Source organism: Delphinus delphis, chromosome 6 (assembly GCF_949987515.2).
Source record: "Delphinus delphis chromosome 6, mDelDel1.2, whole genome shotgun sequence".
In the NCBI taxonomy this organism is placed as follows: Eukaryota; Metazoa; Chordata; class Mammalia; order Artiodactyla; family Delphinidae; genus Delphinus; species Delphinus delphis.
This window is the reverse complement of record NC_082688.1, coordinates 35064920-35088303: the sequence shown is the minus strand read 5'-3', so window position 1 is coordinate 35088303 and position 23384 is coordinate 35064920. Positions and strand designations below refer to the sequence as shown.

At 41.1% G+C, this 23384-nt stretch overlaps 1 protein-coding gene across 1 annotated transcript in view; it reads left to right on the top strand.

Moving 5' to 3' along the window:
• Nucleotides 1-17234: 17234 nt before the first annotated feature.
• FRMPD1 (FERM and PDZ domain containing 1) overlaps nt 17235-23384 on the top strand; it is a 47072-nt gene continuing 40922 nt past the window's right edge. The window contains exon 1 of the mRNA XM_060013379.1: nt 17235-17335. Coding sequence (XP_059869362.1) covers nt 17235-17335 — 101 coding nt within the window. The remainder of the gene's footprint in view (nt 17336-23384) is intronic.

The window sequence follows — 23384 nt, the reverse complement described above, 5'->3', positions numbered from 1 at the left end:
GACACACACTGCCACTCGGGTTGGTAGGAGCCCTTTTGTAGACTCCCTGGAGCGTTTTAGACATCCCTTTCTCATGGGCCCCAGGCTCTGCCTCACATTGTTATGTGAGTTGTTTATCTAGGTGTCTTATCCTCTCCATAACACAATGCACTCTCCAAGGGCAGGGGCTGTGTCTGGCTAACCTCAACCTCCTCTACCACACCCAGCACTGGGCCCAGCAGAAAAGAGGGTGCTAGATATGAATTGAATGAAAAGCATTGATTTTTGGACCAAATCCCTTGGCTTGAGATGGTTGCAGAGACTAGACTTGAGAAATGCAGAGACATGGGGGCCCACAAGCCCCCAGTGCCAAGTCTGTGGGAAGGGTGAAGACTTTTAAAGAAGACCTCAAGATCTCTCTGGCCAGGACAGAGCCTGATGTAACAGGTCATGCGGCAGGCATGTCTTAGGCCCAGCTTTGGAAGCCATTCTTAGTTTTTTGTGCTATAGTTGTGGTTGTTATTGTGTTTTTTTTTTAGCTTGATAGATTTGGAATCCTGCCTTCCTTCCCCAGACCCAGACACATAGAGTCACATCTCAGTCCACCAGGCTGGCAAGCTGCTTCATTTGAGCCACTCTGGGAGTCTTCATTCTGAACTTCCCAAGTACTCTAATTGCTGTGAGTTTTGTTTTTGGTGCCTGTGGTTCCAAACGTGCCCAGAGGATATTGAAATGAGTTGGCATGTAATGACTTTTGATGACTCATTTGATAGTAAGAAAAACAAGTCTAGCCTTTGAGTCTACATTCCACAATTTTGTTAAATGATACCCAAATGGTTGTCAAGAGAATTTTTCTTCACAGGTTCAGAGCATTTGTAATAACCAACAAGTCTATGGAGAGGGAAAGAACTTCATGTTGAATGTAAAGGGGGTACGAAAAGCTTCAGGATCTTGCGACCTCTGAGATGGAAACGCCCTAATGGGCTTCTGGTCCAGCACCTGGATGCTTTGTGCACCTGTGTAGCAGCAGGTAGCCCCAGGGAAAACGTATTATCATGAAGGTCCCAATCCCCAAGGCCCCTTTTCAGGATGGACCTTTTGGCTGTCTTGACTGTATTTGAAATGGTTGGTCACATATTCTTTTGTGCGTGTATGGCAAAATACACAGAACATAAAATTTACCTTTAAAAAATCATTTTAAAGTGCACAGTTCAGTGGCATTAAGTATATTCACAATGTTGTGCTACCATTACAACTATCTTGTTCCTGAATTTTTTCATCACCTCAAAAGGAAATCCTGTACCCATCAAACAAACATACCCTATTCCCTCCTCCCCCAAGCCCCTGTACTATATAATTAGATAATTATATTATCTAATTTACTATGAGGTAGGTGAAGTCAGTCCACTTCACAGATGACAGGTTCAGGGAGGCTAAGGTACTTGTCCAAAGATGCACAAGTTAGTGAGAGTTGGGATTGGAACCCAGGTCATGTCCAGGCCTGTGCACTTGACATGAGAGGTCTCTGGGGAAGAGCCTTGAGCCCAGCAGTACTGTCAAAGCACAGAAGGAGAGGATGAGGATGTGACCACCACATGAGATCTCCATGCCCATGAGACGTTTTTGAAAACTGCAGAGGACGTTGCAAAACACTCACAAACTTTGCTCATGTCTCTCCAGCAGATCATTACTTCCATTCTGCTCTGGATTACAATTAGGTGTTTATAGCTCTGATTCCCCCAGTGAATTACAAACTCCCTGAGGGTGAGAACTGTGCTCACTTGTCTCAGTGTCCCCCTCAGCCCCTGTACCTGGCACATTGCTGCTGATCAGTGAGTGTTTCCTGAGTGAATGTGTGGATGCTAGCCTTGACTCAGGACGAAAGGGAAACAGGAGCCAAGATGATGTCTGTCCGTGTATGTCACAGCTAAGGGCTTGACTAGAGATTTGACTTAGAGAATTGGAAAGAAAGAGAGGAACTCTGTGGCCTTCTGGAGATATGAATGGGAGAACCCATACGGGGATCTCAAAAAGTGAACAAACTTTGGCCCGACCCCTGACTTCCAGCTCCACGACACTGATAATCTAATTCTCTTTTTTCTCCCTAGCACTTACCAGTTTTTAACATCCTTAATTAATTTCCTTTATCATGTTTGTCATTTCTTGTCTAGTGGGAGCCTCCACTAGAATATAAGCTTCATGAGGGTAGTCAGTTTTGTCTATTTTGCTACACTCCTCTTTCCCGAAGTCCCCTGACCTAAGCAAGCACTACTTCCTTTCTGTCACTCTAGATTTGCCTCTTCTGGACTTTCATATGCATGGGATCATATAACATGTATGTCCTCGGTGACTGGCTCCTTTCACTTAGTACAATGTTTTCAAGGTACATCCATGCTTGACCCTTAAGTTTACTGGTAGGAAAATTGAAACTCAGAGAGGGAATGTACTTGACTTGGGTCATGTGTCCTGCTGATGGGGCTGACTGCAGGTGTTCTGTCTCCCTGAAGTGCTTCTGTTCCTGCCCAGGGTGGACCAAGAGCCTTGGCAGCTACAGCCAACTCAGCAATGTCCTTTTGCCATCCACCTTTGGGGCTTCCTACAGGGCCCCTTCAAGCATAGCCGTGGTGAGGTAAGGCCTTGCAGATAGTGTTATTGTTGGTGGCAGCTTTTTCCCACGTTCTTTCCAGGGCTCACTGTCCATCTGATAAAGTAGATGACTTGTGTGACCAGTTTCCAGTCTCCTGGGTCCTGGGGCCCTTAGATTTATAGCAAGAGAAAGGCACAGCCTGGGGCCCCATCGTGCTGACTGTTCCTGCTGCCACCCTGTCGCTCCCAGAGGGCCGTGCAGAGGCCATCTGCACTGACCTAGATAAGAGGCTATGCCCTTTCTGAGAGACGTCTAATCCTGTTAGGCAGATGTGAAATCTGGGTGACATGGTGATGCCTTGAACCCTTGTTTTCCAAAGGCTTGTTTTTGTACCACATGGAACCCAAGATGGTTTTAGGTGATACAGGAACAAACATTTTTCTTTAAATAGTTGTATATTTACTTTAATGTGTGTCAGGAAGAAACCCATATCTAGCATGATCAGACCTGTGATTTGATGAATATTATCGTTTAGGCTGAAGGTAAAGTAGGAGGCGCTGTACTATAGAATCTTTTTATGCAGACTGTGCATGTTACAGGTGTGGTAGTCTGACAGTTGCTGACATGGTCCCCCTGCCTTTCACACTTTCTCAGACCTGTCATTTTTCTGATAAAGCATCATCTTAATCCGAATTCCTTTTAGAAAATTTTATTTATTTTGGCTGCACCGGGTCTTAGTTGTGGCACGCAGGATCTTTGTTGCGGCATGCGGACTCCTTAGTTGTGGCATGCATGTGGGATCTAGTTCCCCAACCAGGGATCGAACCCGGGCCCCCTGCGTTGGGAGTGCAGAGTCTTACCCACTGGCCCACCAGGGAAGTTCCCTCCTTTTAGAAAATTAATGCAGGTGTGAGAAGCAGCCCATTCTCTCTCACTGAGCTATGATCACTGTAATGAACCAAGGCAACATCAAATGTTGACATAGAAACGTAAATATGCGTTTCCCTAAAATATTTGCAAATAACTTTTTCTTTTGGCCTAGAACTTCAAGAATTGAAACTGCTTATTGTTCTAGTGTTCCGAGCCTACCGTAGCATTTCAGACATCTATAACCTGCATTATTAATTTAACAAATGTTGGTTGAGCTCAAGGCATTCTGCCGGACCCTGCAGGGATTGTGAAGAAATAGGGTGCCTTTCTCCTGCTCTCAAGGAGTTCACTAACTAGGGGGCAAAAAACAAGATCTGAATCCATATGAAGTTAGGAAACACAAGACAAGAGCATAGACAAGGAAGTCAGGGGCTGCATGGAGGGTAAGACACAACACAATAGCTCTGCGATTGGGGAACCACGTGGTTCATGGTAGACTGGTAGGCAGGAACCCACCCTGGATGTGGTGGAGCTGGAGCTGGGTTTTGAAGATTAGATAGGATTTGAATAAGTCTCAGAAAGTGAGGATATCATGAACAAATGTACAGGAGTGGCCACCTAGGGCTTTTTTGAGGGACAGAGAAGCATTGGAAGAGAAAGAATATGATAGGAGGAAGATGGGGCCTTGGGTCCCCTTGGCCACTTGGAGGAAGTTTTTTTTTAATAATTTTTAAGAAATAAACTATTTATTTTTTGGCTGCATTGGATCTTCGTGGCTGCGCGCAGCTTTCTCTAGTTGAGGCAAGCGGGGGCTACTCTTTGCTGCGGTGCGCGGGCTTCTCATTGCGGTGGCTTCTCTTGTTGCGGAGCTCGGGCTCTAGGTGCGTGGGCTTCAGTAGTTGTGGCTTGCGACCTCTAGAGCGCAGGCTCAGTAGTTGTGGCACATGGGCTTAGTTGCTGTGCGACATGTGGGATCTTCCTGGACCAGGGCTTGAACCCGTGTCCCCTGCATTGGCAGGCGGATTCTTAACCACTGTGCCACCAGGGAAGCTCTGAGGGACGTTCTTTAACCTCTAGAATACTCAGCTTCCTGGTCCTCAAAATGCAGTTATGGATTCCCACCATGCGGGACAGTCATGAGAAGTAAATAACATGCTATCAGTTATACATATGTTAGTTCCCTTCCTTTTCCAAACTTGTCAGGTGAGAAATTGAGTTGGACATCTGGGCAGAGGTTGGATATTAGAGATGGGAAGCACTGGAGGACATAAGAAGGGAACTGATGAGTTGATACAGTTTTAGAATTGGCAGATTCTTAGAGAAATTCAATGTTTAAGATAAAAGAGATAACCAGAGGTTTGGAGACTTGTACAATTCCAGGCTTAATTAGAGTCAAAGTCAGGAAGAGAATCCAGGTCTCCTGACTTTCAGCTCAGTGGTATTTTCAGATTCCTTAGCTTTGGAACTTCCCGGGTGGTCCAGTGGTAAAGAATCTGCCTTCAATGCAAGGGACACGGGTTCGATTCCTGGTCAGGGAACTAATCCCACATGCCGCGGGGCTACTGTGCTCACGCACCTCAACGAAAGAACCTGCATGCCACAAACTACAGAGCCCACATGCCCTGGAGCCTGCGCGCCACAACTAGAGAGAAACCTGAGTGCCGCAACGAAGATCCTGTGTGCCGCAACTAAGACCAGACGCAGCCAAAAAAATAAAATACATAAATATAAATAAATAAATATTGAAAAAAAAGTTCCCTAGCTTTTATCTAGAGAGGTGTTAGAAATGCAAATTCTTGGGCCCTACTCTAGACCTACTGAATTAGAAACTCTGGGGCCCCAGCAATTTGTGTTTTAACCGGCCCTCCAGATGCTTCTAATGCTTTTAGGGAACCAGTGTTCTGGGTTTTACTAAGAAAGAATGGGGGGAAGGATATGAGGAAAAACGGGTTCCTTATTGGAGTTGGATATTACTTACCACCAAGGGAAAGGGGGCAGAAGGGTTAAGCTAGGTGCCAGAGAGAAACTTTTTTTAAAAATTGAGTCATAATTCACATACCATAAAATTCACTCTTTTGAAGTGTACAGTTCAGTGGTTTTTAATATATTCACAAGGTTATACAACCATCACCACTGTCTAATTCCAGAACATTTATCACCCCCAAAATACACCCCTTACCCATTAGCAGTCAATCCTCATTTCCCCTTTCCCACAGGCCCTGGCAACCACTAATCAATGTTCTGTCCCTATGGATTTGTCCATTCCGCACATTTCGTATAAATGGAATCATACAATGTGTGGCCTTTTGTGTCTGGCTGCTTCTCCTTTGTGTAATGTTTTCAAGGTTTATCCATGCTGTGGCACGTATCAGGACTTCATTCCTTTTTATGGCAGAGATGAACTTCTTATACTTCAAACTTTTGTCTCAGATTTGGTCATACAACTGAGCTTTACACTACCTCAGAAAAAGAGGTTTCTCATGGGCACAAGTGCATAGAACTTTATAGTTTTCAAAGAATTGTCACGATATAATGGAATGTAAACCTTTCACCAACCCTGGAACACAGCTGGGCAGGGATCATGGTAATTGTTCTTACAGATGAGAAAACAAGCCAGAGAGGGAAGTGTTGGTGCTCGACCAGCATACTACTGTGCCCACTCACTGAAGTGCAAGTAGGAATTTGGTGGGTGACAGGCAGGGCGTACGGACTAGGCAGAGGAAACAGCATCTACAGAGGCATGACCGTGTGAGAAATCAGGGCCTGTTTGGGGAACAGTGGATAATTCAGAGCTGATGGTGTGTGCAGTGTGAGGGAGATGAGACAGACAGGTAGGCAGGGGCCAGATCACAAAAGGCTTTGACTGCTGCTCCAAGGCTGGAAGGGAGGCAGTGGGAGGGAGTGGTTGAGTTTAGCTCCAGAGACAAGCAAGCTAATCTGATTGGGAATTCCAGTTCTGCCACTTTCTTGCTATGTACTTTTGGCCAAATTACTTAACTTCTTCATGCCTCAGTTTCCTTTTTGTAAGTGAGGATTGTAATAAGCATTAAATAAGAAAACACATATAAATTACTTAGCCCAGTGTCTGGCACATAGTAAATGATAGCATGTTAATGTAATTGGGTCTTTAATATTATTGTAATTCTTGAGCTCAGATGTTATCCTAAAGATGAAGGGAAACCACTAAAGGATTTTAAAAATAAAAGTGACATGATTAGAATTACATTATATCATTTTGGCAGCCGTATGGAGGATAGATTGATGGAGGGTAAGTCTAGAAGCATAGAGACTGGCTAGGAGACTATCGTAGTATTTCAGACAGGATCAAAGTTTGGACAATGGCTATAGCACTAAGAAAAGAGAGTTGGTGAGAGATTAAGGTAATTTGTAGCAAAGGCAATAGAACGTGGTGACTGGCTCACTGTGGGGCATGAAACGGGGAAAGAGTCAAGAATGATTTTTGACTTGGGCAGTTAGAAAAATTAAATGGTGGTCTCCTTCAACAAAATGTTCCACCTTGGAGGAGAGGATTTGAGGAGTGGAGCAAAGAAAGATGGTGAATTCTATTTTAGATATGACTGGCTCAAGTGCTTGTGGGACGTCTTGGTAGAGATCCTAAAGAGGCAGGTGATTCTCAAAGCAGCTGAAACTGGGGGAGTAAATGACATCGCCCGTGGGGAGTGTTTAGAGCAGTGAACCTCAAACTTTGTTATACGTTGGAATCACCGGGCGGGGTTGTGGTGTGGGGGGGTCTTTAAAAACTACCAGCGTCTGGCTTGCACCTTCAGACATTCTGATTTGATTGGTCTAGGGTGTGATCTGGGATTGTTAAAAGCTCCCCAGGTGATTCTAATGTGCCATGAAGTTTGGGAACTTCTGGTTTAGAAAGAATAGGTGTCACATTTAATTAGATAAGAAGGGAGCTGAGAACAGGAACCTAGAATTAGATGATGGAGGGAAGAGGAGTAACTGGGTAGGTGTAGTCTGAGAGGCTGGAGGAGAGTGAGGAGACAGATGTCACAGGAGCCAAGGGAGGAAGGTCAAGACAGTTTAACAATTATTTATGTTAGTTTAAGAGAAAATGCTAATTTGGTAATTTATTTTCTCTCATTATTCAAAAGGCTGGATGTTTGCCATGCATTTTGTTTTCTCGTTTGTGGTTTTTTCCTTGTGTCATCAGTTGGTTTATATCCTCAGACCTTGGGTATATTGGAGATTAAATGTTATAAGAAGATATATAGAGGGAGAGAGAGAGTTTGTTTGTTTATTACTGGTGTGTAGAAGTTCCACCATTGCATTTTGTGTTCTGTTCATTCATTTGTCATTTATTCATTTAACAAACACTAAGTTTATTGAATATCTATTTATGTTGGGAACTGGAGATACAAAAATGACTAAGAGAAGAAACCCTGCTTTCAAGTTGTTTATGATCTGGTCCAGGCCAGCACACAGTTTGGATCCATTTCACCTCCTAAATCATAGACTCTCAGGCTTGGAAGGCACATATTGATCTAGTCCCCAGCCAATTTTGACTGTCCCTTATAGGATCCCTGACCTGCTAATATCTTTTGTATTTCTTGCACACCTCAGTGATGAAAAACTCTCTCTTCACCTGGGTAGCCCGGTGCCATTTTGATAGCTCTGATTATGAAAAGTCTTTTACAAGATGGACAAAATGGTTAAATGTTAAAGCTAACTCCATGGGCGCATGGAGATTCATGATTCCATTCTGTCTGATGTGTGTATGCTTTAAAATTTCCCTTAAGAAAAATTAAAGAGATAAGATGTTTACATTGAATCGAATTTGTCATCTTGAACTTAGATAAATTTTTACTTTAGGTTTCATTCAGAAAAAGTCCAGACTCCTTTTACACATATAGTCCTTTTCAATACTTGTGATTGTCTATAGAGTCTCCTAAGTCTTCACAACTTTACAATTTTGCCCAGGTTATTTACTATCTCCGATATGTTGAAATTGAGGCCCATATGCAATCATGCCACCTGTAGGCACTGGTGGTTTAAGTTCCTTTGCTGTATTTATCTCTCATTTCTCTTTCATGTTGTATCACACTTGCTGGCTACTATAGTGTTGTGATGAACACTGTAATTTTATTTTCCCTTTTAAGTGGAATGCTTTTATATTTCATTCTAAAATAATATTGAACTGCCTGGTATTTCTGGTTTTTTTTAATCAAAACAAGGAACCTAAATTACATAGAACGAATGATTTTGCAGCATCTTATGATATGCTCACCTATTTTGTTATTTTTTCTATTTATAAGCTAAAAAATATTAATAGTTTTCCTTAAATTGAACCTTTCATTCTTAGGATAAATCCAACTTGATTATGGTGTATTATCCTTGCAATGTGTTGTTGCTGGATTTTGCTGGAGGTAATTTTTTAAATTAAAAAACAAGTTTATTAAGAAGAATTTTTATAGTACACAAAAGTTTAGAGAATAGTAAAATGAACTTTAAATACCCATCTCCTAGCTTCAAGAATTATTAACATCTTCTAGCCAGGATCTTGTTTAGGAATTTTGTATTTCATGAGTTAGATTGGCCTCTATGTTACTTTTTAGTGTAAGCTTTGTAAGATTTTAAATTCAGGGCTACCTTTGCATTATTAGAAGAACTTGGTAGCATGCTATCATTTTTCTTTGTTGAAGAATATTGTCTATTAATTTTTTTTTAATAAATTTATTTATTTATTTTTGGCTGTGTTGGGTCTTTGTTGCTGTGTGCGGGCTTTCTCTAAGTTGCAGTGAGTGGGGGCTACTGTTTGTTGCGGTGCGCAGGCTTCTCATTGTCGTGGCTTCTCTTGTTGCGGAGCATGAGATCTAGGCATGCAGGCTCAGTAGTTGTGGCGCACAGGCTTAGTTGCTCTGCGGCATGTGGGATCTTCTCGGGCCAGGGCTCGAACCCGTGTCCCTTGCATTGGCAGGCAGATTCTTAACCACTGTGCCAGCAGGGAAGCCTTGTCTATTAATTTTGAGAGAGAGTTTGAAATAATTCTCTGATAAACACAGCAACCTTCAAGTTCTGTGTGGATTTTTTAATAGATTTTTGAAAAATTCACTGTCAGAATTTCTTCTGCAGTTATAGATTTACTCAAAGTTTTAATTTTAGTTCTGGTTCTTTGCTTTGCGGGGGAAAGGTGTTGAACTACCTCAGTTTCCTGGAGCTGATCGGCCTTAGGATAGCTGCAGATAGAAGTAATTTGTGGAAACCATAGAATAAATGAGCCCAAAACACTGACCACCTTGCCAAGCATCTCTTACCAGCACGCAGAGAACAGAAAGGGGGTTGACCCTTTCCTGAGGTAGGGGCTGCATCTTACTCATTGCTCATTCTTGGTCACCTGCACTGAGTGTTTTTTCCTTTTTTTTTTTGACATCTTTATTGGAGTATAATTGTTTTACAATGGTGTGTTAGTTTCTGCTTTATAACAAAGTGAATCCACTATACATATACATATATCCCCATATCTCCTCCCTCTTGTGTCTCCCTCCCACCCTCCCCATCCCACCCCTCTAGGTGGTCACAAAGCACCAAGCTGATCTCTCTGTGAGTGTTTTTTTCAATTAATGTATGTTTAGTGAATTAGATTTATTTTTAAACAAATGGAATCTTCAGCACATCCAGGAAAGATCAACATCTTGGATTCCCAGAGGCTACAACCAGGGTGTTTCATTGGTGAGAATCCTATTTTCACCTTTCAGTATGCGTCTTAGAATCTTCTCCTTTTAACACCCTACATGGAAAGTATTTCTTCCACTATGTCCCAGGAACTGGTCTAGGAAAATCCCTTCACAGGTATGAATGCACTTACATACCAAAGAGTTGATATGGAAGTCTTGGGAGACACCATTCTATGAAGCTGACCTTGTTACCCAGGAGTCTGCCCCTCAGGAAAATTGAAGGACTTAACAGGAAGACTCTAGAAAGATGCATTCCAAATATATCTTCCAAAACCACCCATATTACTTAGCTTATCTAAATTGTGTACAACATGTATGACACTCTCTCGTGTTTTTTCCCTAATGTTTGTCTTTGCTCATTTCTCAGTTTGTTAATAATAACTTGTATCAGAGTGGTTTACGTTTTTCTCAATCTTTAAGAGCCCACATTAATTTTGTCTTTATTAAGTGAAACTTTATTCTAATTTTCCAGTTTATTTCTGCTTTTATTTTAATTTTGTTCCTTCAGTCATTCAACAAACATTTATTGAGCCTATGTTACAGGTCCTGAGAGAGAATTAAAAGGGATAAGACATGTTCTCTATGCTCAAGTTTCTGACAGTATAATAAGAGGAAAAATAGTGAAAGAAAAAAACCACTAAACTGACCAAAGATCTTCACTAGTAGGTTAAAAAAAATCACAGAATGACTCCCAGGGATATCTTTCAAGAACAGACTCTTGTAAAGCTTTTACATTCCCCAGAGAGAGAAATAATGAACGGAGCCTGCATCTGTACCTAAATAATATGCTACAAAGCATATGAACCTAATCTTTTTCAAATTATCATATTCTTTTCCTTTTTTACTTTTTTTTTTTTTTTTTTTTTTTTTTTTGCGGTATGCAGGCCTCTCACTGTGGTGTCCTCTCCCGTTGCGGAGCACAGGCTCCGGACGCGCAGGCTCAGCGGCCATGGCTCACGGGCCCAGCCGCTCTGCGGCATGTGGGATCTTCCCGGACTGGGGCACGAACCCGTGTCCCCTGCATTGGCAGGCGGACTCTCAACCACTGCGCCACCAGGGAAGCCCGTCTCTTTTACTTTTTTAAAAAAATTTATTTTATTTATTTTTGGCTGCATTGGGTTTTCGTTGCTGCATGCGGGCTTTCTCTAGTTGCGGTGAGCAGGGGCTACTCTTCCTGCTGCACGCAGACTTCTCATTGCGGTGGCTTGTCTTGTTGCGGGGCACGGGCTCTAAGAGGTGCACGGGCTTCAGTAGTTGTGGCGCGTGGGCTCAGTAGTTGTGGCTTGTGGGCTCTAGAGCGCAGGCTCAGTAGTTGTGGCGCATGGGCTTAGTTGCTCTGCGGATCTTCCCGGACCAGGGCTTGAACCCGTGTCCCCTGCATTGGCAGGCGAATCCCCTGCACCACCAGGGAAGCCCTTTTCCCCCTTGTAAAACTGATTTTAAGGCTGATTCTTTAGTCTTTGACATTTAAGAACTTGATCTGATGTGTAAGGAACCTTCCTTGAGGCATATATCTGAGAGCTGCTTTTTGTGCTCTTTATATTTGAAACATATTTTCCAGCTCAAGAAATTTACCTTTAACGCTTTCTTTGATTACAATTTTGTGCATTCCTTTTCTCTTTTCTCTGCTAGCTCCTATTATTTGTACGTTGAATATCCTCAATCTGATTGTAGCTCTGACAGTTTCACTTAAATTGCTATCTGTTTTTTAATTTCAATTTAGTGTAAATGATTTTTAACTCTTCACTTTCTCTTCTATCTATTGCTGCCTCCTTGGATGTTTTTCATTTCTCATTAGCAGTTAATGGTTTCCTGAAGTTCTTTGTTATCACCTCTTGTATCCCTTTTGAAGGGTTCATATCCTTAATTGTCTATTTACTTTGTAAGATAGCTATCACCCGAATGTATTTGGTCTTCTTCTCCTTTTGCAAAATATTTTGAGTTTGTTTCTTCTTAGTATTTTGTTCCAGACAACCAGAAGTGTGTTCCGTTTGAGCATTCACACTCTTTAAGGGATTTTGCCAAATTGGTGTGTGCCCACAGGAGGGTGATCTAAAGTGATCCTGTCTCATGAAGACCTGGTGAAGGAACTGAGGATGTTTAGTCCAGGGCAGAGGACGCAAGATTGCTATGTTCAGGTCCAGAAAGACTGATGTATAGAAGAGGGAGATGATTTATTCTGGAGGGTGCGCTGGGGATGGGGCGAGAAGGAGTGCTCGGAGGGCAACATTACTGTGGAGGACTGAAGCTGCGGAGATGGAGGTGTGGAATTTAGCTTTGTGTAAAGCAGCTGGTCTAACAATGAATGACAGAACAATTAGAGGCCGGATGACTTCTTGGCAATGGGATTGTAGAGAAGATTCAAATGTTTGGGAATTATTTGGGCTCTTATTTTCTTCCATTGGCTCAGCAATCCAGAGGCAAATATTAAAACCATTAGCAGGTCATTTTCTTGACTTTAAACTGTCCTGCTCAGGCTTTGCTGAGTCAGGGAGCACTTATAATGGCTTGACTGATGTCATTTGTTTGGTCTTTGGGGATTCCTAGATGAAGGCATGTCCCTATCCACAGTCCAGATATATAATGCAAATTAATTCTTTTAACTAGAGCCATATATGTTTACAGAAATCAATTAGCTAAGCTGTATTTGTGTTTGTAATAATCCCCTGTAAGTAACCACTGCAGTTTGATGACCTTTGAAAGGAATGGAAAATCATTATGGATGAGTCTGAGATCCTTGGCAACACTGCGGTCATTTGGAGATTGAAACAACATAGTGGTCAGAGATTTTGTATCTTCCAGAGATGTGGTGACTTCAGGAGTTCCAGCTACGCCAGGGGATGTGGGTCTTTGAGTTTTGAGACAGAGCACAACAAATATCATCTTGTCTGCTTTTTAGATCTAGTAGACACCTCAAGTCACATGGATGGAAAAACTGCAGAAGTCATCTGGTCCCTGAACTCCACTGTAAGGTCCCTTCTACATCCCTGCAGAGTTAGTTATCCAGCCTCTGCCTGACTGCCTTCAGTGACCAGGATCTTGCTAATTCTTGAGAAAACTCATCCTGTTCTTGGATCACTAGGAACACTAGAGAGGTCTAGCCTCAGCCTGAGCTGGGGTCTCCCTCTCTGTGGCATTCCCCCATTAATCTTGGCTCTGCACCCCAGAAACATATGGCGTATGTCTCTTCTACCTGGTGGCCTTTTGGCCACTTGTGAACCATGATCATATAGGCCACCTCCAAATCTTTGCTGAATAAACATTCTCTGATTTTTCAGTGAGTCTTTATATGACTTGGTTTTAAGGCTCCTTAGCATCCCAGACCCCTCCAGGAAGGTGCTGAAAGTGTGATGCTCAGACATAAGGCAAACAAAGTTAACCTCCACATCCTATAATTGCTAGCTGACTCACTCCTGTTAAGGGCCTGACTGAGGCAATTGATACTTGAAAACAATATGCTGTAGGCTTTACTGGACATTTATTTTTGTATCCTTTGTGATTAGTCTCTGTGTTGTCAGGACACTAGAATCTACATTCTTGACCCTCCCTAGTAAGTCTCACAGAAATATGATGTGGTTTTGTGTCCTTGGCAAAAGGACATTAAGTAATCCTTATTATAAAAGAGCTTTTGCAATAACAAAAAGGCAGACATTCTAGTAGAAAGATAAGGAAAAAACAGAAATAAAAAAGTAACAAAAAAGAACCATAAATGGCCATAGTGCATAAAAAATGTCCAGATATACGAGTAATCAAATAACTTCAAATCAAAACTATTGATATAATGAGCTCTGATCTGGAAATATGTCCGTGATATATTCACCAGTTAAAAAATGCAAGATGCAGACCACTGAGTATACCATGATTGTATTTTTGTGGCCTATATATTTTAGCATACGTAATATAGGTCTCTATAGATTTAGGGCAAAGTGAGAGTGAATACCCACCAAATTGTTAACAGTGATAATCTCTGGGAACTGGATTGGATGTTTGAAGAAAGATACTCAATTTATATAATTTTTAATGTGATGGAATTACATGTGACATTTACTTTTGTTTTCTATATTTCTCAAGAGATATATATTTAAACTAATAATTAGATGGTACTTTCCATCCCATTAACAAATATTTTAAAAATAATATCCAATATATATGAGAATGTAGATTGTATTTACTTTTGTCTTCTGTATTTTTCAAAATATAAACATTTAAATCATACGTAGGCACTGTTTTCCATCCTGTTAGCAAATATTTTTAAAATGATAGTATTCAATATTTGCAAAGGTCTGTCCTGGCAGGAGTGCAAATTGGTACCTTCTTGGAAGCAACTTGACAGTACACACTCCAAATTCTTAAAAATGAACATATGCTTAAATCCAGTAGTTACATTTCTAGGAATTATCCCAAGAAAATACCTGGGAAGTAGCCATTTACTATGAATAAGCATATTCATTGTAAAGCTTTCATAACAGTGAAAAATTGGAAACAGCACAAACATCCAATGATAGACTATTGAATAAATTATGATATGGACAAAGAAAATAATACTATGTAGCAATTTAAAATGATATAAATGTGGGCTTCCCTGGTGGTGCAGTGGTTGAGAGTCCGCCTGCCAATGCAGGGGACACAGGTTCGTGCCCTGGTCCGGGAAGATCCCACATGCCGCAGAGCAGCTGGGCCCGTGAGCCATGACCGCTGAGCCTGTGCTCCGCAACGGGAGAGGCCACAACAGTGAGAGGCCTGCGTACTGCAAAAAAAAAAAAAAGTGAGCTGTACAGAACTGAAGACAGTATTCAGGTCTGCTGTCTCCATTGTAGAAAAAAGCTAGACTGATACATCCCTTGATCTAAATGGAATTTATTTTTGGTTGCAGCCTATGTTTTACACCCATTAATTTGTATTTGGCTGCATTTGATGAAAAGTGTATGTCTCTGGGTTTCTAAAGTGATGAGTTTGGGTGTCCTGCTTTCATTTTTATATGAAAATGGTTAGTGCACTCCTAGTATAGATCCCACTATTATTCTGCTGATTACTGATAGATTCCAGTTGCTAATATTTTATTTGGGATATTTACTTTGATATTTATAAGGGAGATTGTATTTTTGCCTTATTGTAGTGTTTTTATCAGAATTGGTATCAATGTTAGACTGACTGATTAAAAAGAATTTGGAAGATTTCCTTCTTTATGCTCTAGAAGAGCTAACATAGCATTGGGGAAGATAAACTAAGCTGGCTAGAAGCAGCATGATATCCAGGATTGGATCCTGGAACAGAAAAGGAGCATAAATGGAAAAACTGATGAAATCTGAATAAAATTTATAGCTTAGCTAATATTAGTGTACCCATGTTAATTTCTTAGTTTTGACAAAGTTACAATGATTATGTAAGATGCTAAATTAGGGAAAGCTGAATGAAGGGTATATTGGAACTCACTGTATTATCTTTGCAACGTTTTTACACATCTAAAATTATTCCAAAATTAAAAGTTTCTATTTAAAATAAAACAAAAAAATTGTCAGGGTGAGCTACGTCTTATAGATTTGTAAGAATTCACCTTTGAACCTGTCTGCCTGGAATTTTTTGGAGTGTACGCTTTAACAATTTTCTCTTTTATGGTAATTGTCTTTTTAGATTTTCTATCTCTTCTAGGGTCATCTTATATCATTTATATTTTCCTTGAAAACCATCCGTATTATTAAGGTTTCCAAATGTGTTTGTGTAGTGTTAAGCAACATAATCTCTTATAATTCTTTTTTATTTTCTCTGTATCCATGGTTATTTCACTATGTCATATCTTATTTCATGTGAATATTTATTGGGTTGTGAAATTAATTGGGTGAGTTGAGACCAGTATTTTAAAAAGTAAATAGAAAAATATAAATTGTTTTAGGAAAATTTAATCTCAAGCATATATACTATTTTTCTTGGTAACCTGATAATATCTATCAAAGCACAAATGCTTATAAATTTTGACCTCACAATTCAGTATCTGGAAACTTATCCAAATATATAATTGCATATATGCAGAAATGATATTTGTACAGCATAACTCACTGTGGTATTATTTACAATAGCAAAAGATTGGCAATAACCCAAATGTCTATCAAGGGAAGACTACTTTTTAAATTACAGTATATTCATACAATGTAATACTCAGTAGCTGTCAAAAAGAATGAAGAGGCATTCTTTGTACTAATGTGGAAAGATATCGAGGAAGAAAGCCTGGTGCAGAACAATGTGTATGGTGTACTATCCTTTGTGTTAAGAAGAGGACACATAAAATCTATATTTGTGTTTGCTTGTATAGGCATACAGAAACTCTGGAAAGACAGATATCTCAAGTAGGAGAGCAGTGATTATGTATGGGTGTGGAAACTGAGTGGCTGGGGGAAGGGAAGGATAGAGAGGAGACCGTTCACTGTACAAAAATCTTATTTTTATTATTATGGTAAGAATGCACTTAACGTGAAATCTACCCTCTTAACAAATTTTTAAGTGCACGATACAGTAACTGTGTATCCTTTTTTTTTTTTTTTTTTTTACAATCTGGGGTTTGAATTATACAAATTCAAAATTACCTATTCAAAAATTAGAATTTCCTATTCAAAAATTATATATAAAATATTGAGCAAAAGAAGCAGCACTCCGAAGAGTGGGCACAATGGGATTAGAATGCTTCCATGTCCATGCAGTTCCTGATGCAGGCAAAATGGAGCTGTGCCGTCTAGGGATGCACACATAGTTGAGGTGGCGGGGGGCGGTGTCACACAGAAGGTGTGTCTCTGACAGTGGGTCATAGTCAGAGTTTGAGAAGGCTTATCTATTTTATTCCCTAATCCTTACGTTGAACCGTTTAAGATGTAAAACCTATCTGTGTACCACAAGACTACGGACTCCTTAGGGCGGAGGGCTGCTGAAGTTGTTCACTCTGTAGACACTGAGCACCTGTGTATGTTAATTTCAGATAGAGAGCCCTAGTTATTTGATCAGCATGTCTTAAAATTGGCAAATAGAGGAAGCATCATAGTGATTTGTCAGAATCCTCTTCCAAATATTTTGGTTAGCTTCTTAAGAAAACTCTTCTTCCTTTTAGGTAAATGGAAATGCTGGAGACCAGTTTATTCCAGACCCGGAAAGCACACAGAATAGAACAAATGGTGGCAAGATGGCTCCGGCGCTCCCGGGACAGCTCGGCCCGGTAAGGCTCCTGGGTTGGCAGAGATTTCTGTCTGTAAGGGTTCGGTGTCCCCGTGGGAGGAAGTTTTGCAGTCTTGGCAGCGTCTGGGGATCACTGTCTCCGGCTTGCTTTGTTCTTAACACCCTGTGATGGAAGAAGTGTAAATGGGTCAGCAATTTCGCTGGAGTGCCTTTCTCTCTGTCCCTTTCCAAATCCTCCCCCTGCATCCTTCAAGGGGCACCCGCAGACACACAGAGATACTCACACCAAACTCATACATGCATTTACAGAGACACACACATTCACACACAGATGGACTTAAACACACTGACACACTCATACCCACATACTCTCACACATGTGCCTATACACTCTGGAACACACACTGTTTTGAATCCACACTCACACATGATCACTGTCCCTGTCTCTGGCTGTCTCACACACGCCCCTTGTCTTAGTACTTGATGTCAGGCAATCTGCTGTTTATACTCTTTCCCTGTCTTTGTTTACAGCAGCTGTTCCTTCCTTCCAGTCCCTATTTCATTCTAAACAAAATGAAATGAAATCAAATACAGATTTGATTTGACTGCTACAAGAGAACTTAAAATATGTTCTGTTTCAAAGCGCTCATTTTCAGTCTCAGATTTCCCATCTGGAGCTGACACGGAGATGAAATATCACATGTCAGGTGTTTCTGAGACACATATTCTTCCAGAGGAACTGGAAACAGCTGTTGTGCTGCTGAGCAATAAACCTTGCTCGGGGCTGCACTGCCCTCGGCCAAGTGCTCAGGTCCTCACACACTACGATGGGATAAGGCTGGGAGAATTAGCCCTATTTTACAGGTGAAACCCTGAGGCTCAGAGAGTGACTAGTTTACGACCATCCCTACCCCCTGCTCTGAAACCTTTGATGGGTCCTCATCTCCTACAGTATGAATTTAAACATTTTTTGGTTAGACATTCAAGGCGCTCCATGGTTGACCCACAATCCATTACAGCTATTTGTCTTACTGTTCTGCTTCATCAACATCATACTCCAGCTGAAATGATCTACTTGCTATTCCCCTACTACAAGCACCCGACTTCCCCTTCCACCCCTTAGACCTGGGTTTCTGTGCCACATCTCTTCCTCCCATCTCCATGTGTCCAGAACCCACTCATAGTTCAAGGTCTAGCTGAAATGCTGGGTCTCCCATGAAGTGTTCCCCAGCCCACAGTCAGAATTAATCTCTCCCAAGGGGCCCCATAGTATTTGGTTTGTAGCATCAGCATTGTGCTTCTTCCGGTGTGTTCAACTTAAATTTGAGCACATCCCTTTTCTTTCTTCTAGACCACAAGCTCTATGGAGGGCAGGGAAAGTACCGGCCACATCTCATAGCCCAGAGATGATTGAGTTCCAGGAGATTGCAAGTAGTCAGGTAGTGCTTGGTGAATGAATGGGAAAACTCCTAGGTACATTGTTTTCTAAAGTGGATTCTGCAAAACCTAGTCCTATGTGATGCTCTACTAAAAAAATGTTCCATGGCCAGAGATATATTTAGGAAGTGATGCAGCCTATATCCCACTCCTATCCACCCACTCTTGGTGATTCATAGTGCATTTTAGCACATTAAAGGCTCTGAGAAGTCCTGCAGAAAAAGACCTGTGTAACTTTATGTTGCCTGAATATTTGACCTTGGAACTCTCTAATATCTACCTTCTCTCACAGAATGTAAATAAAAGGCAACATTGGCCTCTAGGAAGCTTTTTTTTTTTCACATCTATTTTGAGATATGTTTCACATACCATAAAATTCACCCACTTAAAATGTACAGATTTATTTAGTGTATATACAAAATTATGCAACAATCACCACAATCTAATTTTAGAACACTTTCAATACCCCAAAAAGAAACCCCATAACTGTTAACAGTCATTCCCCGTTTGCCCCTCCCCCAGCCCTAGGCAACCACTCATCTACTTTCTGTCTCTATAGATTTGCCTATTCTGGACATTTCACATAAATAGAATCATACAATATGTGGTCTTTGTGACTGGCTTCTTCACTTAGCATAATGTTCAGGGTTCACTCATGTTATAGCATGTTTGGCATGTAGCATTATTGCCAAATAATATTCCATTATGGAATATTTTCTATGTCCATCAGTTAATGTACACTTGGGTTGTTTCCACTTGGGACTATTATGAATAATGCTGCTATGAACATTTGTGTAAAAGGTTTTCTTTGAACATATGTTTTCATTTCTCTTGGGTTTGTACTTAGGAGTGGAATAGCTGGGTCACTTAGCAACTTGATGTTTAACCTTTTGAGAAACTATCAGACTGTTTTCCAAAGTGGCTGTACCATTTTACATTTCCATCAGCAGGGTGTAAGGGTTCCAATGTCTGCACATCTTTGTCAGCACTTGTTATTATCCGTTTTTTTTATTATAGACATACTAGTGGGTGTGAAGTGGTACTGTATCTCATTGTGGTTTTGATCTGTATTTTCCTAATGGCTAATGATGTTGAGCATCTTTCCATGAGTCTAGTAGGAAGTTTGCTTTCCAAGTGCTTGAGAAAGAGCAGAAAAAGAGGGAAAGCTTCCTGGCAGTGTCCATGGAAGACATCATTTCTGTGTTTCTAGGATAAATCACATGTAGCCTTCTTTAAATTGTTTCTCATCTCTAATCCTGCAACCTTGATTCAGACTGGGTTCTTGGTGTCCTCAGGTTACTCAAAAATGATCAAGAACTGAAAAGCATAAATAATTGCAGTTTCCCTGGAGTAGAGTAAATGGTACCGCCTGCCACCCGGTTGCTTAATCAGGAGACCCTTGAGTCAAACTGAATTTTCCTCTCTTCCTCACACTCTGTTTCCACCCCATCAGCAACTCTTGTCAGTTCACCTTCAAACATATCTCCGATCTGTCCACCTCTCTGTCCCTGGGGGGCACTGCCGTGGTCACTCACTCTTTCTCTGCTCCACCCTGAAGCCATAGTGGACTCTTTGGAATACAAACTGCTCGTGTCCCACATGCTCGCCCCAGGCTCTACCCGACCCCAAACCATTCAGTGGCCCACCTGCCATTGCGCCACGGCCTGCAAGTCCCTTTATGATCTGTTCCTGATCTAACTCTCCAACTTCATCTTGTTCCTCCTGCTTCCTTGGCAGAGTGCTTACCCCTCTCACCACACTTTATAATAACATATCCATTTATTTACTTGTTCTTTGTCTACCCTCCCCCACCTGTTTATTATATGACTCTTCTACTCCAACCCTCCTGCCACATATGAGACCAAAGACCATGACTGTCTTGTTTTACAAAGTATCTTCAGCCCTAGAAGAGTGTATACATAGTATGTAGTAGATGTTCAATGAATTTTTATTGATTAAGGGCTTTCATAGTAAGGGACTATATTATTTATTTAAAATATATTTAAATTTTACATCCTTTCTTCTTCCAAGAGGAATTTTTTTTTTTTTTTTTTTTTTTTTTTTTGCCATACGCGGGCCTCTCACTGTTGTGGCCTGCCGCTATTGTGGCCTCTCGCGTTGCGGAGCACAGGCTCCGGACGCGCAGGCTCAGCGGCCATGGCCCACAGGCTCACGGGCCCAGCCGCTCCGCGGCATGTGGGATCTTCCCAGACCGGGGCACGAACCCGTGTCGCCTGCATCAGCAGGCGGACTCTCAATCACTGCGCCACCAGGGAAGCCCCTTCCAAGAGGAATTTTTGATGGCTTACAGTTTTAAAACACATAAAAACTTTTAAATAAAGACTGGAAATTTTGTAAATAGATTGCAAACCAATTAGATATAGGATTTAGCATTTGAGTACTAACATTGGCTCTGAGTTTCCTGATAGCCAGGTCAAGAAATGAAAGAAGTACACTGAAGTGTTTTTTATAGTCCAGATAAAAGGCAACATAGGGACTTCCCTGGTGGCGCAGTGGTTAAGAATCCACCTGCCAACCTCCTAGAGAACGGACTTGAGGTTATGGGGAGGGGGAAGGGTGAGCTGTGACGGGGCGAGAGAGAGTCATGGACATAGACACACTAACAAACGTAGTAAGGTAGATAGCTAGAGGGAAGCAGCCGCATGGCACGGGGATATTGGCTCGGTGCTCTGTGACAGCCTGGAGGGGTGGGATAGGGAGGGTGGGAGGGAGGGAGACGCAAGAGGGAAGAGATATGGGAACATATGTATATGTATAACTGATTCACTTTGTTATAAAGCAGAAACTAACACACCATTGTAAAGTAATTATACCCCAATAAAGATGTTAATAAAAAAAAAAAAAAAAAAAAAAAAAAAAGAATCCACCTGCCAGTGCAGGGGACACGGGTTTGAGCCCTGGTCTGGGAAGATCCCATATGCCGTGGAGCAACTAAGCCTCTGTGCCACAGCTACTGAGCCTGCGCTCTACAGCCTGTGAGCCACAACTACTGAGCCCACGAGCCACAACTACTGAGCCCATGTACCACAGCTACTGAAGCCCGCTCGCTTAGAGCCTGTGTTCCACAACAAGAGAAGCCACTGCAGGGGCTTCCCTGGTGGCACAGTGGTTGAGAGTCCGCCTGCCGATGCAGGGGACGCTGGTTCGTGCCCCTGTCTGGGAAGATCCCACATGCAGCAGAGCGGCTGGGCCCGTGAGCCATGGCCGCTGAGCCTGCGCGTCCAGAGCCTGTGCTCTGCAACGGGAGAGGCCACAACACAGTGAGAGGCCCGCGTACTTCAAAAAAAAAAAAAAAAAAGAGAAGCCACTGCAATAAAAAGCCCGTGTACTGCAACGAAGAGTAGCCCTGGCTCACAGCAACTAGAGGAAGCCCATGCGCAGCAACGAAGACCCAACACAGACAAAAATAAAGAAAAGTAATAAAGAAAATAAATTTTTAAAAAAAGGAAACATAGAAGTTAATCTGTAGTCATATAGTTTTACATGCATCTTTTAGCAATCCTGTGTTTTTTTCAGACTTTTAAAAACTTCCACTCATTTCAGCCAGTTGTACTTGCTTACTTGTAATTGCCATTTTTTCCATAAAAGTTAAACTTTATCTCTGACACTAATTGAATTGTCTAGGAGGAAATTAGTCAAAAATAACAATTACCATTTCCAAACATTATTAAACAAACTGTTAACTTTTATGAACCTTGGTAATGTTAGAGCTATATAATGTGTCTTAAAATGGACATTTTTCTGGGGAAGAGTGTCAACTTTTAAAGTTGCTTTGATTTCTTCAATTTTAGATTAATTTTCAGTGGGTGGTTATTGTTACAATCACTAGTCAAATTCGGATAGTGGCACTCAGTTTGAATGTGTGTGTATGCTTGTGCAGATTGCAAGCCTAGTGATACCTATAATTGTAGAAATACAGAATTACTCAGATATTATTAAGATGACTACTCTCTTACCACTTAATTTCACATTCCAATATAAAAATAACATTTACAATATCAGTGCTTTTTTAGAAATAACTAACCCCCCCAAGTGGTCTCTGTGACATGTTTCGAATTTCTGTAAAAATAGTGTAATACAAACTACTTAATAAAAGCTGCAACATAGTGACATTACACTATAAACTAATTTTTAACCATTTTGCTTTGAACTAAATTGTCATCTTCTTAACAGCTTTGTATAACTACGGAGGTGATAAACTGAGAATGACATGTTATAGAATACTTTTCCACTTAATTATGCCATTTTTTTGTCTCCTACAATTTTCAGTTTTTATATAGTTAAATGATATTCTCTTGGTGATTTCTTTGATTGCATCTAAGCTTAGAAAATCCTCACCCAATAAGTAATTTAAGTAATTTTCAATTTGATAGTTTAAGGTATTTTATATTTAATTTTTAAATTTGGAGTTTATTTTTGTATAGGTTGTGAGATGTAGATTTAACTTGGTTTTTTCCAAAATAAGTAATGTTTGCATCACCATTAACTGTGAGTGATCTTTCCTTTCTTCACTTTTATTATATATGAAATTCTTGTGTCTGTGAGTGGGAAATTGTATCTCTTCCTGGACTAGCTATTCTGTTCCATTGATCTAATGGCCTGTTTTCACACACCTGTATGAAAAATATTTA